General features: G+C 45.2%; 1 protein-coding gene across 1 annotated transcript in view; it reads right to left on the bottom strand.

The window, feature by feature from the left end:
- Nucleotides 1-7,827: 7,827 nt before the first annotated feature.
- LOC111610091 overlaps nucleotides 7,828-15,158 on the bottom strand; it is a 32,988-nt gene continuing 25,657 nt past the window's right edge. Inside the window, exons 13-25 of the mRNA XM_023342523.1 lie at nucleotides 14,493-14,605; nucleotides 14,230-14,305; nucleotides 14,013-14,182; nucleotides 13,779-13,876; nucleotides 13,430-13,569; nucleotides 11,978-12,091; nucleotides 11,498-11,860; nucleotides 10,625-10,738; nucleotides 10,349-10,507; nucleotides 9,397-9,718; nucleotides 8,869-9,350; nucleotides 8,384-8,587; nucleotides 7,828-8,248 (exon numbers count right to left, since the gene is read on the bottom strand). Of these exons, the coding sequence (XP_023198291.1) occupies nucleotides 7,828-8,248; nucleotides 8,384-8,587; nucleotides 8,869-9,350; nucleotides 9,397-9,718; nucleotides 10,349-10,507; nucleotides 10,625-10,738; nucleotides 11,498-11,860; nucleotides 11,978-12,091; nucleotides 13,430-13,569; nucleotides 13,779-13,876; nucleotides 14,013-14,182; nucleotides 14,230-14,305; nucleotides 14,493-14,605 (2,776 nt within the window). The remainder of the gene's footprint in view (nucleotides 8,249-8,383; nucleotides 8,588-8,868; nucleotides 9,351-9,396; nucleotides 9,719-10,348; nucleotides 10,508-10,624; nucleotides 10,739-11,497; nucleotides 11,861-11,977; nucleotides 12,092-13,429; nucleotides 13,570-13,778; nucleotides 13,877-14,012; nucleotides 14,183-14,229; nucleotides 14,306-14,492; nucleotides 14,606-15,158) is intronic.

Here is a 15,158-nt window from a genome sequence, read left to right as displayed (position 1 = left end):
CAGGTGTAAGGTATTATTTTGAATAGAGTAGTTCTGGACACAACAGGCATGGGAGTGGCTCGTATTGGTCCTCAGGCCTGAGCAGCTGGATGATCTGGATTGAGATAAAGAAAATTTGTCACCAATGTCTGTGAGAGCGAGAACGGACAGGCAATGACCTGCCCGCTCGGAGGAGAAGAAACTTCATCTGAAGGCAAGGTAAGTAGAAAAGGTGAGTCTGATCATAGATGAACAGAGAAAACAAATAAATCTGGAAGTATGAAATTAAAGGAGAGAACAGTAACTGTGGGAAGTACTGGCTCAACTTTAGCAAAAATATTGGACAATCAGGTGGAGAGAAGTTGTCTGGAAACACCCAATTGCCGTGACTATCGCAGGAGTGAACCACTCAAACAAGCACACAGAGCCTCAGGTTATGACTTACGTGACTCAAAGGGATGAACAAGCTAAGTAGAACCTGTTATACACGTCCTTAATAGAACATGTCCTTTGTTGTGGCTGCTAATCTTTGCAGATCAAACACTGCAAAACACTGCAAACAGCTGCAATTACAAATGGATTGCTATATAACAATTTAAAGTGTTTTATGATTCCTGAAAGCAACTATTCCCCCCAAAAATTCTTGGGGTTTTACATGCCTTTGAAAAAGAAATGGTCGCAGGTTCAAATGACATTGACCAACTATGGCATAAGGACACGAAGCCCTAGACACAAAAATGAAACCAAAAGAACACACATGCAGGAAGTGTGGAAAGTCTCATCACCCAAACCAGTGTCCTGCATATCAAGTTTCATGTTATAGATGTGGAAAGATGAACCATTATGCAAAGATCTGCGAATCAAGTAAAATGCCACACAAGAGAACTGTGCATAATTTTAGCCCAGAAATTAATTCACTTTTCATATTAACTGTGGACCTTTGGTATCTGAACAGTAAAACGGACAATGCCTGGCGTAACACCACACATGCAGGATACGTGTCTGTTAAGGTTATGCTTGATATAGGGGCAGAGGCTGATATTCTACTAAGGTTAAAGTTCAAAGCCCCTCAAAGGTCAGAAAGAAAATGAAAAGAAATTGAACTAGCAATTATAACTAACATACACTGTGTTAACTGCCTATGGAAGAGTCATGCTGATGCCAAAAGTGACCATTTCTTTTAACTGTTCCACAGCCAACTCTCAGGCAAATCTTCAATTTTATGACTCAAACCACTCACCCACTGTGATATTAAGCAGTGGGTGACACTTAGGCACACTTCTTTGCCTAAGAAGTGTGCCTTCCTAGGCACACAAAATCAATTATTTTTAAAAGAATACAGAATTATTTGTTAAGATTTCTTTATTAAAAGAATTCTTTGATTTTGTCAGTGCATCAAAATCAATTCTTTATTCAAACAACTGACTTTGGTGCACAGACCATTCAGACTCCATATTCAAATACAAAAGAGGAGCTGTTATCACAACATGCAAGTGCCTTAGAAGGACTAAGAGAGACCCACTAACTTAAACAGCCATTACAATATACAACCCTACTCCATTCTAACAACAGTTGACGTGTTATGTAAACTGACTGGAAAGAAAATATTTACAGTGCTTGCTGAAAAGTACAGCTACTGGCAGAAAAAGTTTAGAGTCATTACTGGACTGCTTCCAGATGCCTTGGGGTGTATTACTGGCAGCAGTTTTCTGGAGATGTAACTGCAAAACATTTGGAGACATCAGTGGAATTTATTTAATAGCCTATGATATGATTATATCAGAATTCACTGAAAGGAAACATGATGAGGTACCACAGAAATTGATGACAAAAGTGAAAAACTGACAAATTCAGTTCTACGTGAAAACTGTCAAATATATCAGTCATTTGGTGAGGTCACATGGTGTTAAAAGAGACGAGGCAAAAATTATGGGTATTGTTGATGGGAATTCAGTTTTGGACAGGTGTGGACTGCAAAGGATGCTGGGTATGCTCACATTCCATGTGAGGCCTCAACAAAGATGAGAAAGCCAAGTGTGTAAATCCCATCTCATTATTGGGAGGGACCATAAACAGGAAAATTTCTTACGAGCAATTTTGGGGGGGTCGGCGAGGTTCCATTAAAATGTAATGTAAAATGTGGTTTAAAACGTTTTTTAACCACATTCAAGCTGCAGGACCAAAATGGCTAGTAATGCACATCAAATATGTTTTATTCTCAGTAAGCAGCCTGCAGAGAAGTAAAACTAAAATTCAAATGTTGCTTAGATACGAGTTTTGTTCAGTCTGACTGATATAATCTCTGCTACACCTTTACAAAAATTTAAGGTTCTAAATAGAAAAGTTTTAATGAGTAACTCCTCTTCATAAAATTCCTCATAAACATTGATTTATTGAAATGGCTCCCAATGCAAGTTATTGTATTGGGAGGTCTATTTAAATTATAACTTGTTAAGTTGCTTTATTTTTAAACTTTTTTTTAGTTTTGGCATGTCCTGGGTGACAGAGAACCAACCGGTAGATAAGAATATCTGGGGAGTATCATAATTTAAACATAACACTTAAAGCATGAGAGTTGACTGTATATAGAAAAATATTGAGATTTTATTTTGTGGTTTTAAAGGCTCTACGTTGAAGACAGTAAAAAATAAATTCTAGACTTTTCCAAGATTGAGGGGCCGGGACCCCTGGTATCCGGGGATTCAAGTCCTGATTTACGCCTATGGAGACAGCTGCTGCAAAGGACAGTGTATGGCAATAGCAATGTGAACATGAGAATGCTGTTAAACTGAAACATGCACTCAGCAGCAATGATCCTTAAAGCAGTAGCATGTAACTTTTACTATTGTTTTTTTTACAACATGCTATGTTGTCACAGCATAATATGATAGATAATTTATGGGGAAAAAATAGATCCTTTGCCTTCTCCCTATGGACCTGCTGTAATCTGAACAAATATTTATATTTACATTCAAGTGAGGTTTTCTCATCTTTCTCCTTTTATTTATTGTGTGTGTGTGTCTGTCTGTGTGCAGGTGTGTGCATGTGTGTGTATTATGTTACTGTCTGAAGTTAAATGTGGTTTAGTTTAATCGCATACGTTTAAACAATAAAAGATTAAAATCTTGAAAAACATTGGGTTTGATGCTTCTTCGTGAAAATAGCACTGCATAAACAGTTTTCTTGGAACAGTAAGTTGTTTCTTCACCATTAGCAGTGTGTGCACAAGGTTGAAACACAGCACTAAGACACTTGTTCAGGCTATGATTGATTCCTTTTGACCAGGAGAAGTGCATTTCTTCACACTGCAGCGCTGGCAGGAAGTGGATGAGCTTGATTTTTCGCAGACTATCTTTCTCTTAATATACTGTCATGACATGGTGACAGTTTGAACAAATATGTAAAAAATATATATTTTTGTAGAAGTTACATATTGCAGCTTTAAATTTTTTTATCCGAAGAGAGGAGTTGAGGGGCTCTACTGGAGGGTGTGACTAGACCTCTAGTGATCCCGCAGGGTGGAGCTCAGAAGGTGAGCTTCTGTGCAAATGTTCTTTATCAGACTCATCACTTGGGGCCTCATATATATAAAAAAGTGCCAGTTTGGCGGACAAAAGTGCGGCACACACACAAAAAATCTGATGTATAAAGTAGTGCCTACGCATATACCTGCGCACCTTTCCTTTATAGGCTACATCCCAATTTTCAGGAAATAGAGCGCAGTTGCTGGTCCACCCTGTCGTCACCCACAAATACATATGTAAATTAGCATAAATACTCGGAAGACTGCCACCACGTGAAGCAATAACCATGGCAACGGTCCTTGCTTGTAGCAATATAAGTAATCATGTTAATCATTTTTACATATTTTATTCAAAAGCTGCTTTCAGGACATTTAAGGTTACCTCACAGAAATAAAAATAATGCATTTAAAAAAAAAATCCAAATAATAAATAAATAAAGCGATCCAAGTGCAAATGCTTGTTTGAACAGCAGAGAATTCATTCTGGATTTAAAGAAAGACAGTATGCTAGAGAGGCTTTTGCGGTGAGTGGGGAATATGGACGTTTATTCTAAATAGAAAACTTGTGTGTATAAGTTGCACATTTCCAGAATGGAAATACTTTCTATACATAAAGGCACATTTAAGTTGCCGTGGCTCGACTGTAGGATGACTGTCTCGACCTGTCAACACTCCCAACTGAACCGGTAAAGTACGGCTCCTTCTTGAAGTTCTGCGCAGAGTTAACCTCTCAAAAAACATCAACATTTCCCAGCAGATCAATATGATCACTGAACACTCCCTCCCTCCGAATCCTTCTATTGGCGATAATCTCGTTCAGTTCCAAAAAGTTCCACAATTACGCAGGACACCTTTCTGCAGCTACTTACAGTATATGTTGTGACTGTATACACACCTTGATCACCCTAAAAATAATCAAACCTGACCTATTTGGAGTTAAACTGCTGATCCGACTCCATTTTCTTTTTTAGTGAAAATGAAATTTTCCCATACATGCATTTCTTGCGCTTTGGCACTCAGACCAATACGTTACATCTTTATGTGACAAAAATTGAGAAAATTTACTATTTACATTCGAGTGAGGTTTTTCCATCTTTCTACTTTTATTTATTTTGTGTGTGTGCGTTCGCGTGTGTTATTTTATATTATTGTCTGAAGTTAAATGTGGTTAAGTTTAATCGCATATGTTTAAACAATAAAAGAATAAAATCTTGAAAAACATCAGGTTTGATGCTTCTTGGTCAAAATAGAATGAAGTCAGGTTTCAGTGTATTTAGGTGAGTTTTGGCGCTTTGTAGGTAGTCATTGTCCACAAAAAAATTTGGATATATTCACATGCCCACTTGTGCGTAAATTATGCTGCCGCACATTATTTGCGCGCTTGAACGCTTTATACATGAGGCTAGAACTACAATGAATGTTTTCTCGGTTAAGAACTCTAGTTTTGGTCTTAGTCTTTTATTAAATGGTCTTGACTACAAAACTACCTGAAAGTTATGGATTATTTGTTTTTTTATAAATGTATGGAAAATGCTAAAAGCACGGAACTCAACCTTCAAGTCTGGCGACAAGGAGGCACTGAGGACAGCGAGAGCCAAATTGAACCGTGCAATCAGGTTAGCAAAGCGAACCCACAGTCGGAAAATACAGGAGTATTTACACATACTCCTGTAACACCAGGAGTATGTGGCAAGGCATAAAGGTGATCACAGATTACAATCCATCCTCCCCCCTAGTGGGCGAAGTTGATGCTGACTTTCTCAATGGACTCAATAACTTCTTTGGGAGGTTTGAGGCACTGAACAGTACTCCGGCAAAGAAAACTGTTCCCCACCAGGAAGAGGAGGCACTCTGCCTGGACACAGCTGATGTGTTGAAGACTCTGAAAAGAGTCAACCCATGGAAGGCCCCAGGCCCCGACAACATATCTGGGCGGGTGTTCAGGGAATACGCAGGTCAGCTGGCTGGTGTCCTAACAGACATTTTTAACACCTCACTGGACCAAGCCACAGTGCCAGCCTATCTCAAAACTGCCTCCATCATTCCGGTGCCAAAGAAACCTCAAGTCACCTCTTTCAATGATTACCGGCCTGTGGCACTGACTCCCATCATGATGAAGTGCTTTGAAAGGCTGGTAAAAGAACACATCGTCTCCAGACTCCCCTCCACATTCGACCCGTTCCAGTTTGCCTACCGCTGAAACCGCTCCACTGAGGACGCCATCTCCTCCACCCTACACCTGAGCCTGGCTCACCTGGAGGAGAAGAACACTCATGTGTGGATGTTGTTCCTGGAATTCAGCTCAGCGTTCAACACAATCATCCCACAGCATCTGGTAGAAAAACTGGGACACCTGGGCTTCAGCACCCCCCTGCGCAACTGGCTGCTAGACTTCCTCACTGACAGACCTCAGTCAGTCCAGATCGGACAACACACCTCCGATGTCATCACCCTCAGCACAGGCTCCCCTCAGGGCTGCGTCCTGAGCCCTCTGCTGTTCACTCTGATGACACACGACTGCGCCCCCAGGTTCGCCACCAACCACATCGTGAAGTTCGCGGATGACACAACGGTGGTGGGCCTCATCAGAGACGACAACGACCTGGACTACAGAGAGGAGGTGGAGCAGCTGGTGGACTGGTGCAGAGACAACAGCCTGATCCTGAACGTTGACAAGACGAAGGAGATGATCGTCGACTTCAGGAAGAACCGGCCCAGCCACGCTCCACTGCTCATCAACAGCTCGGCTGTGGAGGTGGTCAGCAGCACCAAATTCCTGGGGATGCACATCACAAACGACCTCACCTGGACTGGGCACACGACGTCTCTGGTCAAGAGGGCACAGAAACGCTTGTATTTCCTGCGGAGGATGAGAAGAGCACACCCGCCCCCGCCCATCCTCAAGACGTTCTACAGAAGCACCATAGAAAGCATTCTGACCAGCTGCCTCTCCGTGTGGTGTGGAGGCTGCAGCGCCTCCGACTGGAAGAACGTGAGGAGAGTGGTGCGGACAGCAGAGAGGATCATCGGGGCTCGCCTTCCCTCCATTCAGGACATTTCATCCCAGCGCTGCGTGTCCCGAGGCCGAAACATCGTCAGTGACCCCTCACACCCCACCGTGGACTGTTCTCCCTGCTGCCCTCTGGAAAGAGGTTCCGCAGCATCCGGTGCAGGTCCACCAGGTTCCGAAACAACTTTTTCCCACTTGCCATCAGATTGCTGAACTCTTAACTGGACTGCACTTAAAATCTGGTCTCCACTTCATACCTTGCACATATACAGAGCTAAATAACTTCTATTTTACTGTCAGTCCTGCACTTTATATTTTATATTCATATTTATATTCATATTTTATACTGTATTTTATTTTATTCCGGAATAACCTCACAACATTGGAACCTCAAAACATTGTCCTGAGCTGTATGCAACGAAATTTTGTTCTGTATTCACCCTCTGCATGCAAAATGACAATAAAGTCAGTCTAAGTCTAAGTCTAATTATAACAGATTAATATTAATTATGAATTAAATACCGTGTGTGAAAAGTTCAAATAGTTTAGGTAAATTACCTTTCGCTTCAGAGGACAATATGCCCCAAAAAGGACTTACACTTACTTACAGTACAGGTGATTTGGATGAGGTTTTTCTTGAAGGCAAATTTGAGAACACATTTTACAACATCAAGAATACAATTTTTGAAAACAGATTTATTTTAAAGGGTCACAAAAATGCACAACTTAGATATTTTATAAGCAAAAATTCATTGGTCAGAATCTTAGGCAGGTTTAAATAAAATAATAGAAGATAGTGAGAAACAACTGCAAAGCCTTAAATTAAAAAAAGACTACAAACAAGCAACAAATACAGACAATAACAATCAAAGAGAAACCTTGTTAATCCATATATAAATATTGTTAAAATTAACAACAAAAAATCTATAAATAATATCAGACAAAAATGCTTTACTAGCTATACAAATGTGTTTTTTATAATCAATCTATATTTTCTGAATGGATCTGTTTGATTGTAAATACTTAATTCCCATGAAAAGTGAGACTTTGAGAATCCCTGAATTTATTCTTGATGCTTCAGAGTCATGATTTTCACACAATGACAACAAAAAGTAAAACCAACACATGAAGCATGCCCATTCGGACACTAGAAGCACTACTGGTTGTTGATGTTGTGGTGGCTGACTGTGCTCCTGATGTTGTTTTGGTTGTGGCTGCAGTGGTTGTTGTTGATGATGTGCTTGAGGTGGTTGTGGAAAAATGTGTTGGTGCATTTGTGAATGATTGTGCTGCTGAAGTTGTTTTGGTTGTGATACTAGCTGTGTTTGTCATTGTTGATGTGGTTGGGTTTGTTGTTGTGGCACTTGTTGCTGCACCTGTGGGTGGCACTGTTGCAGAGTTTGATGTGTCTGTGGCTGCAGTTGACATTGTTGAGGTGGTTGTTGTGGTTGTTCTGCCAGTTGGAGTTGTGGCGAATGGTGTTGTGGTTGGTTTTGAAGTAGTGGTGAATGTTGCAATGGGTGTGGTGGTTTGTGCTACACTGGTGGTGGTTGGTGTTGCAGTTGGAGCTGCTGTTATTGTGGCTGGTGCAGCAGTTGTGGTGGTTGGTGCTGCAGATGTTGTTGTTGGTGAAGAAGTTGTGGTGACTGGTTCTGCAGTTGTGGTTGTTGGTACAGCAGTTGTTGCGGTTGTTGGTGCTGTGGTTGGAGTGGTTAGTGCCGCACTTGTTGTTGTTGCTGCAGCAGTTGTGGATGTTGGTGCAGCAGTTGTGGTTGGTGCTGTAGTTGTTGTGGTTGTTTGTGCAGCAGTTGGTGTGGTTGGTGCTGAGGTTGTGGTGATTGGTGCTGCGATTGTAGTGGTTGGTGCTGCACTTGTTGATGTAGCAGTTGTGGATGTTGGTGCTGTAGTTGTTGTGGTTGGTGCAGCCGTTGTGGTTGTTGGGGCTGTAGTTGTGGCTGTTTGTGCAGCAGTTGTTGTGGTTGGTGCAGCAGTTGTTGTTGTTGCTGTGGTTGCGGTTAGTGCTGTAGTTGTTGTGGCTGGTGATGCATTTCTTGCTGTTGCAGAAGTTGTGGTTGCTGTTGTTGCAGTTGTGGTTGTTGGTGCATCAGTTGTGGTTGGTGCAGCGGTTGTTGTTGCTGCTGCAGTTGTTGTGGCTGGTGCTGCGGTTGTTGTTTTTGCAGAAGTTGTGGTGATTGGTGCTGCGGTTGTAGTGGTTGGTGCCGTGCTTGTTGTTGGTGCTGTAGTTGTTGTGGTTAGTGCAGCAGTTGTGGTTGGTGCTGCAGTTGTGGTTGTTCGTGCAGAAGTTGTTGTGGTGATTGGTGCAGCAGTTGTTGTGGTTGGTGCTGCGGTTGTTGTTGGTGCAGCAGTTGTGGTTGTTGGTGCTGCGGCTGTTGTTGGTGAAGAAGTTGTGGTGGCTGGATCTGCAGTTGTGGTTGTTGACACAGCACTTGTGGTTGTTGGTGCTACATTTGTAGTGGTTGGTGCCACGCTTCTTGTTGTTGCTGCAGCAGTTGTGGTTGTTGGGACTGTAGTTGTGGTTGTCTGTGCAGCAGTTGTTGTGTTTGGTGCTGAGGTTGTGCTGATTGGTGCTGCGGTTGTAGAAGTTGGTGCCGCACTTGTTGTTGATGCAGCAGTTGTAGCAGTTGGTGCTGCAGTCGTTGTGGTTGGTGAAGCAGTTGTTGCTGTGGTTGTGGTTAGTGCTGCAGTTGTTGTGGTTGGTGCAGCAGTTGTGGTTTTTGGTGCTGTAGTTATTGTGGTTAGTGCAGCGGTTGTTGTTGGTGCTGCGGTTGTTGTTGGTGCAGAAGTTGTGGTGGCTGGTGCAGCAGTTGTTGTGGTTGGTGCCGCGCTTGTTGTTGTTGCTGCAGCAGATGTGGTTTGTGCTGTGTTTGTTGTCGTTTGTGCAGCAGTTGCTGTGGTTGGTGCTGCGGTTGATGTTGGTGTAGAAGTTGTGGTTGGTGCTGTTGTTGTTGTGGTTGGTGCAGAAGTTGTTATGGTTGTTATGGCTGAGGTTGTGTGGGTTGGTGCTGCGGATGTAGTGGTGGGTGCCACACTTGTTGTTGATGCAGCAGTTGTGGTTGTTGGTGTTGTAGTTATTGTGGTTAGTGCAGCAGTTGTGGTTGGTGAAGAAGTTGTGGCGGCTAGTACTGCAGTTGTGGTTGTTGGTGCTGTGGTTGTAGTGGTTCGTGCCATGCTTGTTGTTGTTGTTGCTAGAGCAGTTGTGGTTGTTTGTGCAGCAGTTGTTGTGGTTGGTGCAGCAGTTGTGGTTTTTGGTGCTGTAGTTATTGTGGTTAGTGCAGCGGTTGTTGTTGGTGCTGCGGTTGTTGTTGGTGCAGAAGTTGTGGTGGCTGGTGCAGCAGTTGTTGTGGTTGGTGCTGCGCTTGTTGTTGTTGCTGCAGCAGATGTTGTGGTTGGTGCTGTGTTTGTTGTCGTTTGTGCAGCAGTTGCTGTGGTTGGTGCTGCGGTTGATGTTGGTGTAGAAGTTGTGGTTGGTGCTGTTGTTGTTGTGGTTGGTGCAGCAGTTGTGATTGTTGGTGCTGCGGTTGTTGTTGTTGAAGAAGTTGTGGTGGCTGTTTCTGCAGTTGTGGTTGTTGGTGCTGCGGTTGTAGTGGTTGGTGTCGCACTTGTTGTTGTTGCTGCAACAGTTGTGGTTGTTGGTGCAGCAGTTGTGGTTGGTGCTGTTGTTGTTGTGATTGTTGGTGCAGAAGTTGTTGTGGTGATTGGTGCAGCGGTTGCTGCGGTTGGTGCTGCAGTTGTTGTGGTTGGTGCAGAAGTTGTTATGGTTGTTATGGCTGAGGTTGTGTGGGTTGGTGCTGCGGATGTAGTGGTGGGTGCCACACTTGTTGTTGATGCAGCAGTTGTGGTTGTTGGTGTTGTAGTTATTGTGGTTAGTGCAGCAGTTGTGGTTGGTGAAGAAGTTGTGGCGGCTAGTACTGCAGTTGTGGTTGTTGGTGCTGTGGTTGTAGTGGTTCGTGCCGTGCTTGTTGTTGATGTTGTTGCTAGAGCAGTTGTGGTTGTTTGTGCAGCAGTTGTTGTGGTTGGTGCTCCAGTTGTGGTTGTTGGTGCAGAAGATGTTGTGCTGCTTGGTGCTGCTGTTGTAGTGGTTGGTGCCGCACTTGTTGTTGATGCAGCAGTTGTGACTGTTGGTGCTGCAGTTGTTGTGGTTTGTGTTGCAGTTGTTGTGGTTGGTGCTGCGGTTGCAGTGGTTGGTGCTGCGCTTGTTGTTGTTGCTGCAGTAGTTGTGGTTGTTGGTGCTGTAGTTGTTGTGGATGGTGCAGCAGTTGTGGTTGTTGGTGCTGTGGCTGCTGTGGTTAGTGCAGTGGTTCTTGTGGTTGGTGCCGCGCTTGTGGTTGTTGCTGCAGCATTAGTGATTGGTGCTGTAGTTGTGGTTGGTGCTACGGTTGTTGTTGGTGAAGAAGTTGTGGTGGTTGTTTCTGCAGTTGTGGTTGTTGGGCCAGCAGTTGTGGTTGTTGGTGCTGTGTTTGTAGTGGTTGGTGCCGTACTGGTTGTTGCTGCAGCAGTTTTGGTTGTTGGTGCAGCAGTTGTTATTGGTGCTGTAGTTGTTGTGGTTGGCGCATCAGTTGTAGTGGTTGGTGCTGCAGTTGTTGTGGTTGGTGCAGCAGTTGTAGCGGTTGGTGCCATGCTTGTTGTTGTTGTTGCTGCAGCAGTTGTGGTTGTTTGTGCAGCAGTTGTTGTGGTTGGTGCTCCAGTTGTGGTTTTTGGTGCAGAAGATGTTGTGCTGCTTGGTGCTGCGGTTGTAGAAGTTGGTGCCGCACTTGTTGTTGATGCAGCAGTTGTAGCAGTTGGTGCTGCAGTCGTTGTGGTTGGTGAAGCAGTTGTTGCTGTGGTTGTGGTTAGTGCTGCAGTTGTTGTGGTTGGTGCAGCAGTTGTGGTTTTTGGTGCTGTAGTTATTGTGGTTAGTGCAGCGGTTGTTGTTGGTGCAGAAGTTGTGGTGGCTGGTGCAGCAGTTGTTGTGGTTGGTGCCGCGCTTGTTGTTGTTGCTGCAGCAGATGTGGTTGGTGCTGTGTTTGTTGTCGTTTGTGCAGCAGTTGCTGTGGTTGGTGCTGCGGTTGATGTTGGTGTAGAAGTTGTGGTTGGTGCTGTTGTTGTTGTGGTTGGTGCAGAAGTTGTTATGGTTGTTATGGCTGAGGTTGTGTGGGTTGGTGCTGCGGATGTAGTGGTGGGTGCCACACTTGTTGTTGATGCAGCAGTTGTGGTTGTTGGTGTTGTAGTTATTGTGGTTAGTGCAGCAGTTGTGGTTGGTGAAGAAGTTGTGGCGGCTAGTACTGCAGTTGTGGTTGTTGGTGCTGTGGTTGTAGTGGTTCGTGCCGTGCTTGTTGTTGATGTTGTTGCTAGAGCAGTTGTGGTTGTTTGTGCAGCAGTTGTTGTGGTTGGTGCTCCAGTTGTGGTTGTTGGTGCAGAAGATGTTGTGCTGCTTGGTGCTGCTGTTGTAGTGGTTGGTGCCGCACTTGTTGTTGATGCAGCAGTTGTGACTGTTGGTGCTGCAGTTGTTGTGGTTTGTGTTGCAGTTGTTGTGGTTGGTGCTGCGGTTGCAGTGGTTGGTGCTGCGCTTGTTGTTGTTGCTGCAGTAGTTGTGGTTGTTGGTGCTGTAGTTGTTGTGGATGGTGCAGCAGTTGTGGTTGTTGGTGCTGTGGCTGCTGTGGTTAGTGCAGTGGTTCTTGTGGTTGGTGCCGCGCTTGTGGTTGTTGCTGCAGCATTAGTGATTGGTGCTGTAGTTGTGGTTGGTGCTACGGTTGTTGTTGGTGAAGAAGTTGTGGTGGTTGTTTCTGCAGTTGTGGTTGTTGGGCCAGCAGTTGTGGTTGTTGGTGCTGTGTTTGTAGTGGTTGGTGCCGTACTGGTTGTTGCTGCAGCAGTTTTGGTTGTTGGTGCAGCAGTTGTTATTGGTGCTGTAGTTGTTGTGGTTGGCGCATCAGTTGTAGTGGTTGGTGCTGCAGTTGTTGTGGTTGGTGCAGCAGTTGTAGCGGTTGGTGCCATGCTTGTTGTTGTTGTTGCTGCAGCAGTTGTGGTTGTTTGTGCAGCAGTTGTTGTGGTTGGTGCTCCAGTTGTGGTTTTTGGTGCAGAAGATGTTGTGCTGCTTGGTGCTGCGGTTGTAGAAGTTGGTGCCGCACTTGTTGTTGATGCAGCAGTTGTAGCAGTTGGTGCTGCAGTCGTTGTGGTTGGTGAAGCAGTTGTTGCTGTGGTTGTGGTTAGTGCTGCAGTTGTTGTGGTTGGTGCAGCAGTTGTGGTTTTTGGTGCTGTAGTTATTGTGGTTAGTGCAGCGGTTGTTGTTGGTGCAGAAGTTGTGGTGGCTGGTGCAGCAGTTGTTGTGGTTGGTGCAGCAGTTGTGGTTTTTGGTGCTGTAGTTATTGTGGTTAGTGCAGCGGTTGTTGTTGGTGCTGCGGTTGTTGTTGGTGCAGAAGTTGTGGTGGCTGGTGCAGCAGTTGTTGTGGTTGGTGCTGTGCTTGTTGTTGTTGCTGCAGCAGATGTTGTGGTTGGTGCTGTGTTTGTTGTCGTTTGTGCAGCAGTTGCTGTGGTTGGTGCTGCGGTTGATGTTGGTGTAGAAGTTGTGGTTGGTGCTGTTGTTGTTGTGGTTGGTGCAGCAGTTGTGGTTGTTGGTGCTGCGGTTGTTGTTGTTGAAGAAGTTGTGGTGGCTGTTTCTGCAGTTGTGGTTGTTGGTGCTGCGGTTGTAGTGGTTGGTGTCGCACTTGTTGTTGTTGCTGCAACAGTTGTGGTTGTTGGTGCAGCGGTTGTGGTTGGTGCTGTTGTTGTTGTGGTTGTTGGTGCAGAAGTTGTTGTGGTGATTGGTGCAGCGGTTGCTGCGGTTGGTGCTGCAGTTGTTGTGGTCGGTGCAGAAGTTGTTATGGTTGTTATGGCTGAGGTTGTGTGGGTTGGTGCTGCGGATGTAGTGGTGGGTGCCACACTTGTTGTTGATGCAGCAGTTGTGGTTGTTGGTGTTGTAGTTATTGTGGTTCGTGCAGCAGTTGTGGTTGGTGAAGAAGTTGTGGTGGCTAGTACTGCAGTTGTGGTTGTTGGTGCTGTGGCTGTAGTGGTTCGTGCCGTGCTTGTTGTTGTTGTTGTTGTTGCTAGAGCAGTTGTGGTTGTTTGTGCAGCAGTTGTTGTGGTTGGTGCAGCAGTTGTGGTTTTTGGTGCTGTAGTTATTGTGGTTAGTGCAGCGGTTGTTGTTGGTGCTGCGGTTGTTGTTGGTGCAGAAGTTGTGGTGGCTGGTGCAGCAGTTGTTGTGGTTGGTGCTGTGCTTGTTGTTGTTGCTGCAGCAGATGTTGTGGTTGGTGCTGTGTTTGTTGTCGTTTGTGCAGCAGTTGCTGTGGTTGGTGCTGCGGTTGATGTTGGTGTAGAAGTTGTGGTTGGTGCTTTTGTTGTTGTGGTTGGTGCAGCAGTTGTGGTTGTTGGTGCTGCGGTTGTTGTTGTTGATGTAGTTAGTGTGACAGTTGTGGTTGTTGGTGCAGCGGTTGTGGTTGGTGCTGTTGTTGTTGTGGTTGTTGGTGCAGAAGTTGTTGTGGTGATTGGTGCAGCGGTTGCTGCGGTTGGTGCTGCAGTTGTTGTGGTCGGTGCAGAAGTTGTTATGGTTGTTATGGCTGAGGTTGTGTGGGTTGGTGCTGCGGATGTAGTGGTGGGTGCCACACTTGTTGTTGATGCAGCAGTTGTGGTTGTTGGTGCTGCAGTTGTTGTGTTTGGTGCTGCAGTTGTGGTTGTTGGTGCAGACGTTGTTGTGGTTTGTGTTGCAGTTGTTGTGGTTGGTGCTGCGGTTGCAGTGGTTGGTGCTGCGCTTGTTGTTGTTGCTGCAGTAGTTGTGGTTGTTGGTGCTGTAGTTGTTGTGGATGGTGCAGCAGTTGTGGTTGTTGGTGCTGTAGCTGCTGTGGTTAGTGCAGCGGTTCTTGTGGTTGGTGCCGCGCTTGTGGTTGTTGCTGCAGCAGTTGTTGTTGCTGCAGCATTAGTGATTGGTGCTGTAGTTGTGGTTGGTGCTACGGTTGTTGTTGGTGAAGAAGTTGTGGTAGTTGTTTCTGCAGTTGTGGTTGTTGGGCCAGCAGTTGTGGTTGTTGGTGCTCTGTTTGTAGTGGTTGGTGCCGTACTGGTTGTTGCTGCAGCAGTTTTGGTTGTTGGTGCAGCAGTTGTTATTGGTGCTGTAGTTGTTGTGGTTGGCGCATCAGTTGTAGTGGTTGGTGCTGCAGTTGTTGTGGTTGGTGCAGCAGTTGTAGCGGTTGGTGCCACGCTTGTTGTTGTTGTTGCTGCAGCAGTTGTGGTTGTTTGTGCAGCAGTTGTTGTGGTTGGTGCTCCAGTTGTGGTTTTTGGTGCAGAAGATGTTGTGCTGCTTGGTGCTGCTGTTGTAGTGGTTGGTGCCGCACTTGTTGTTGATGCAGCAGTTGTGACTGTTGGTGCTGCAGTTGTTGTGGTTGGTGCTGCATTTGTTGTTGTTGTAGAAGTTGTGGTTGTTGGTGCATCACTTGTTGTGGTTGATGATGAGGTTGTTCTCGTTTGTGCTGCGGTTGTTGTTGGTGCTGTAGTTGTGGTGATTGGTGCAGCGGTTGTTGTGGTTGGTGCTGCAGTTGTTGTGGTTGGTGCTGCGGTTGTAGTAGTTGGTGCAGCAGTTTTTGTTGTTGATGTGGTTGTGGTTAGTGCGACAGTTGTTGTGGT

Source organism: Xiphophorus maculatus, chromosome 11, assembly GCF_002775205.1.
Source record: "Xiphophorus maculatus strain JP 163 A chromosome 11, X_maculatus-5.0-male, whole genome shotgun sequence".
Taxonomy (NCBI): Eukaryota; Metazoa; Chordata; class Actinopteri; order Cyprinodontiformes; family Poeciliidae; genus Xiphophorus; species Xiphophorus maculatus.
Note: the sequence above shows the minus strand (reverse complement) of the source record. Positions and strands in the feature narration are given on the sequence as shown.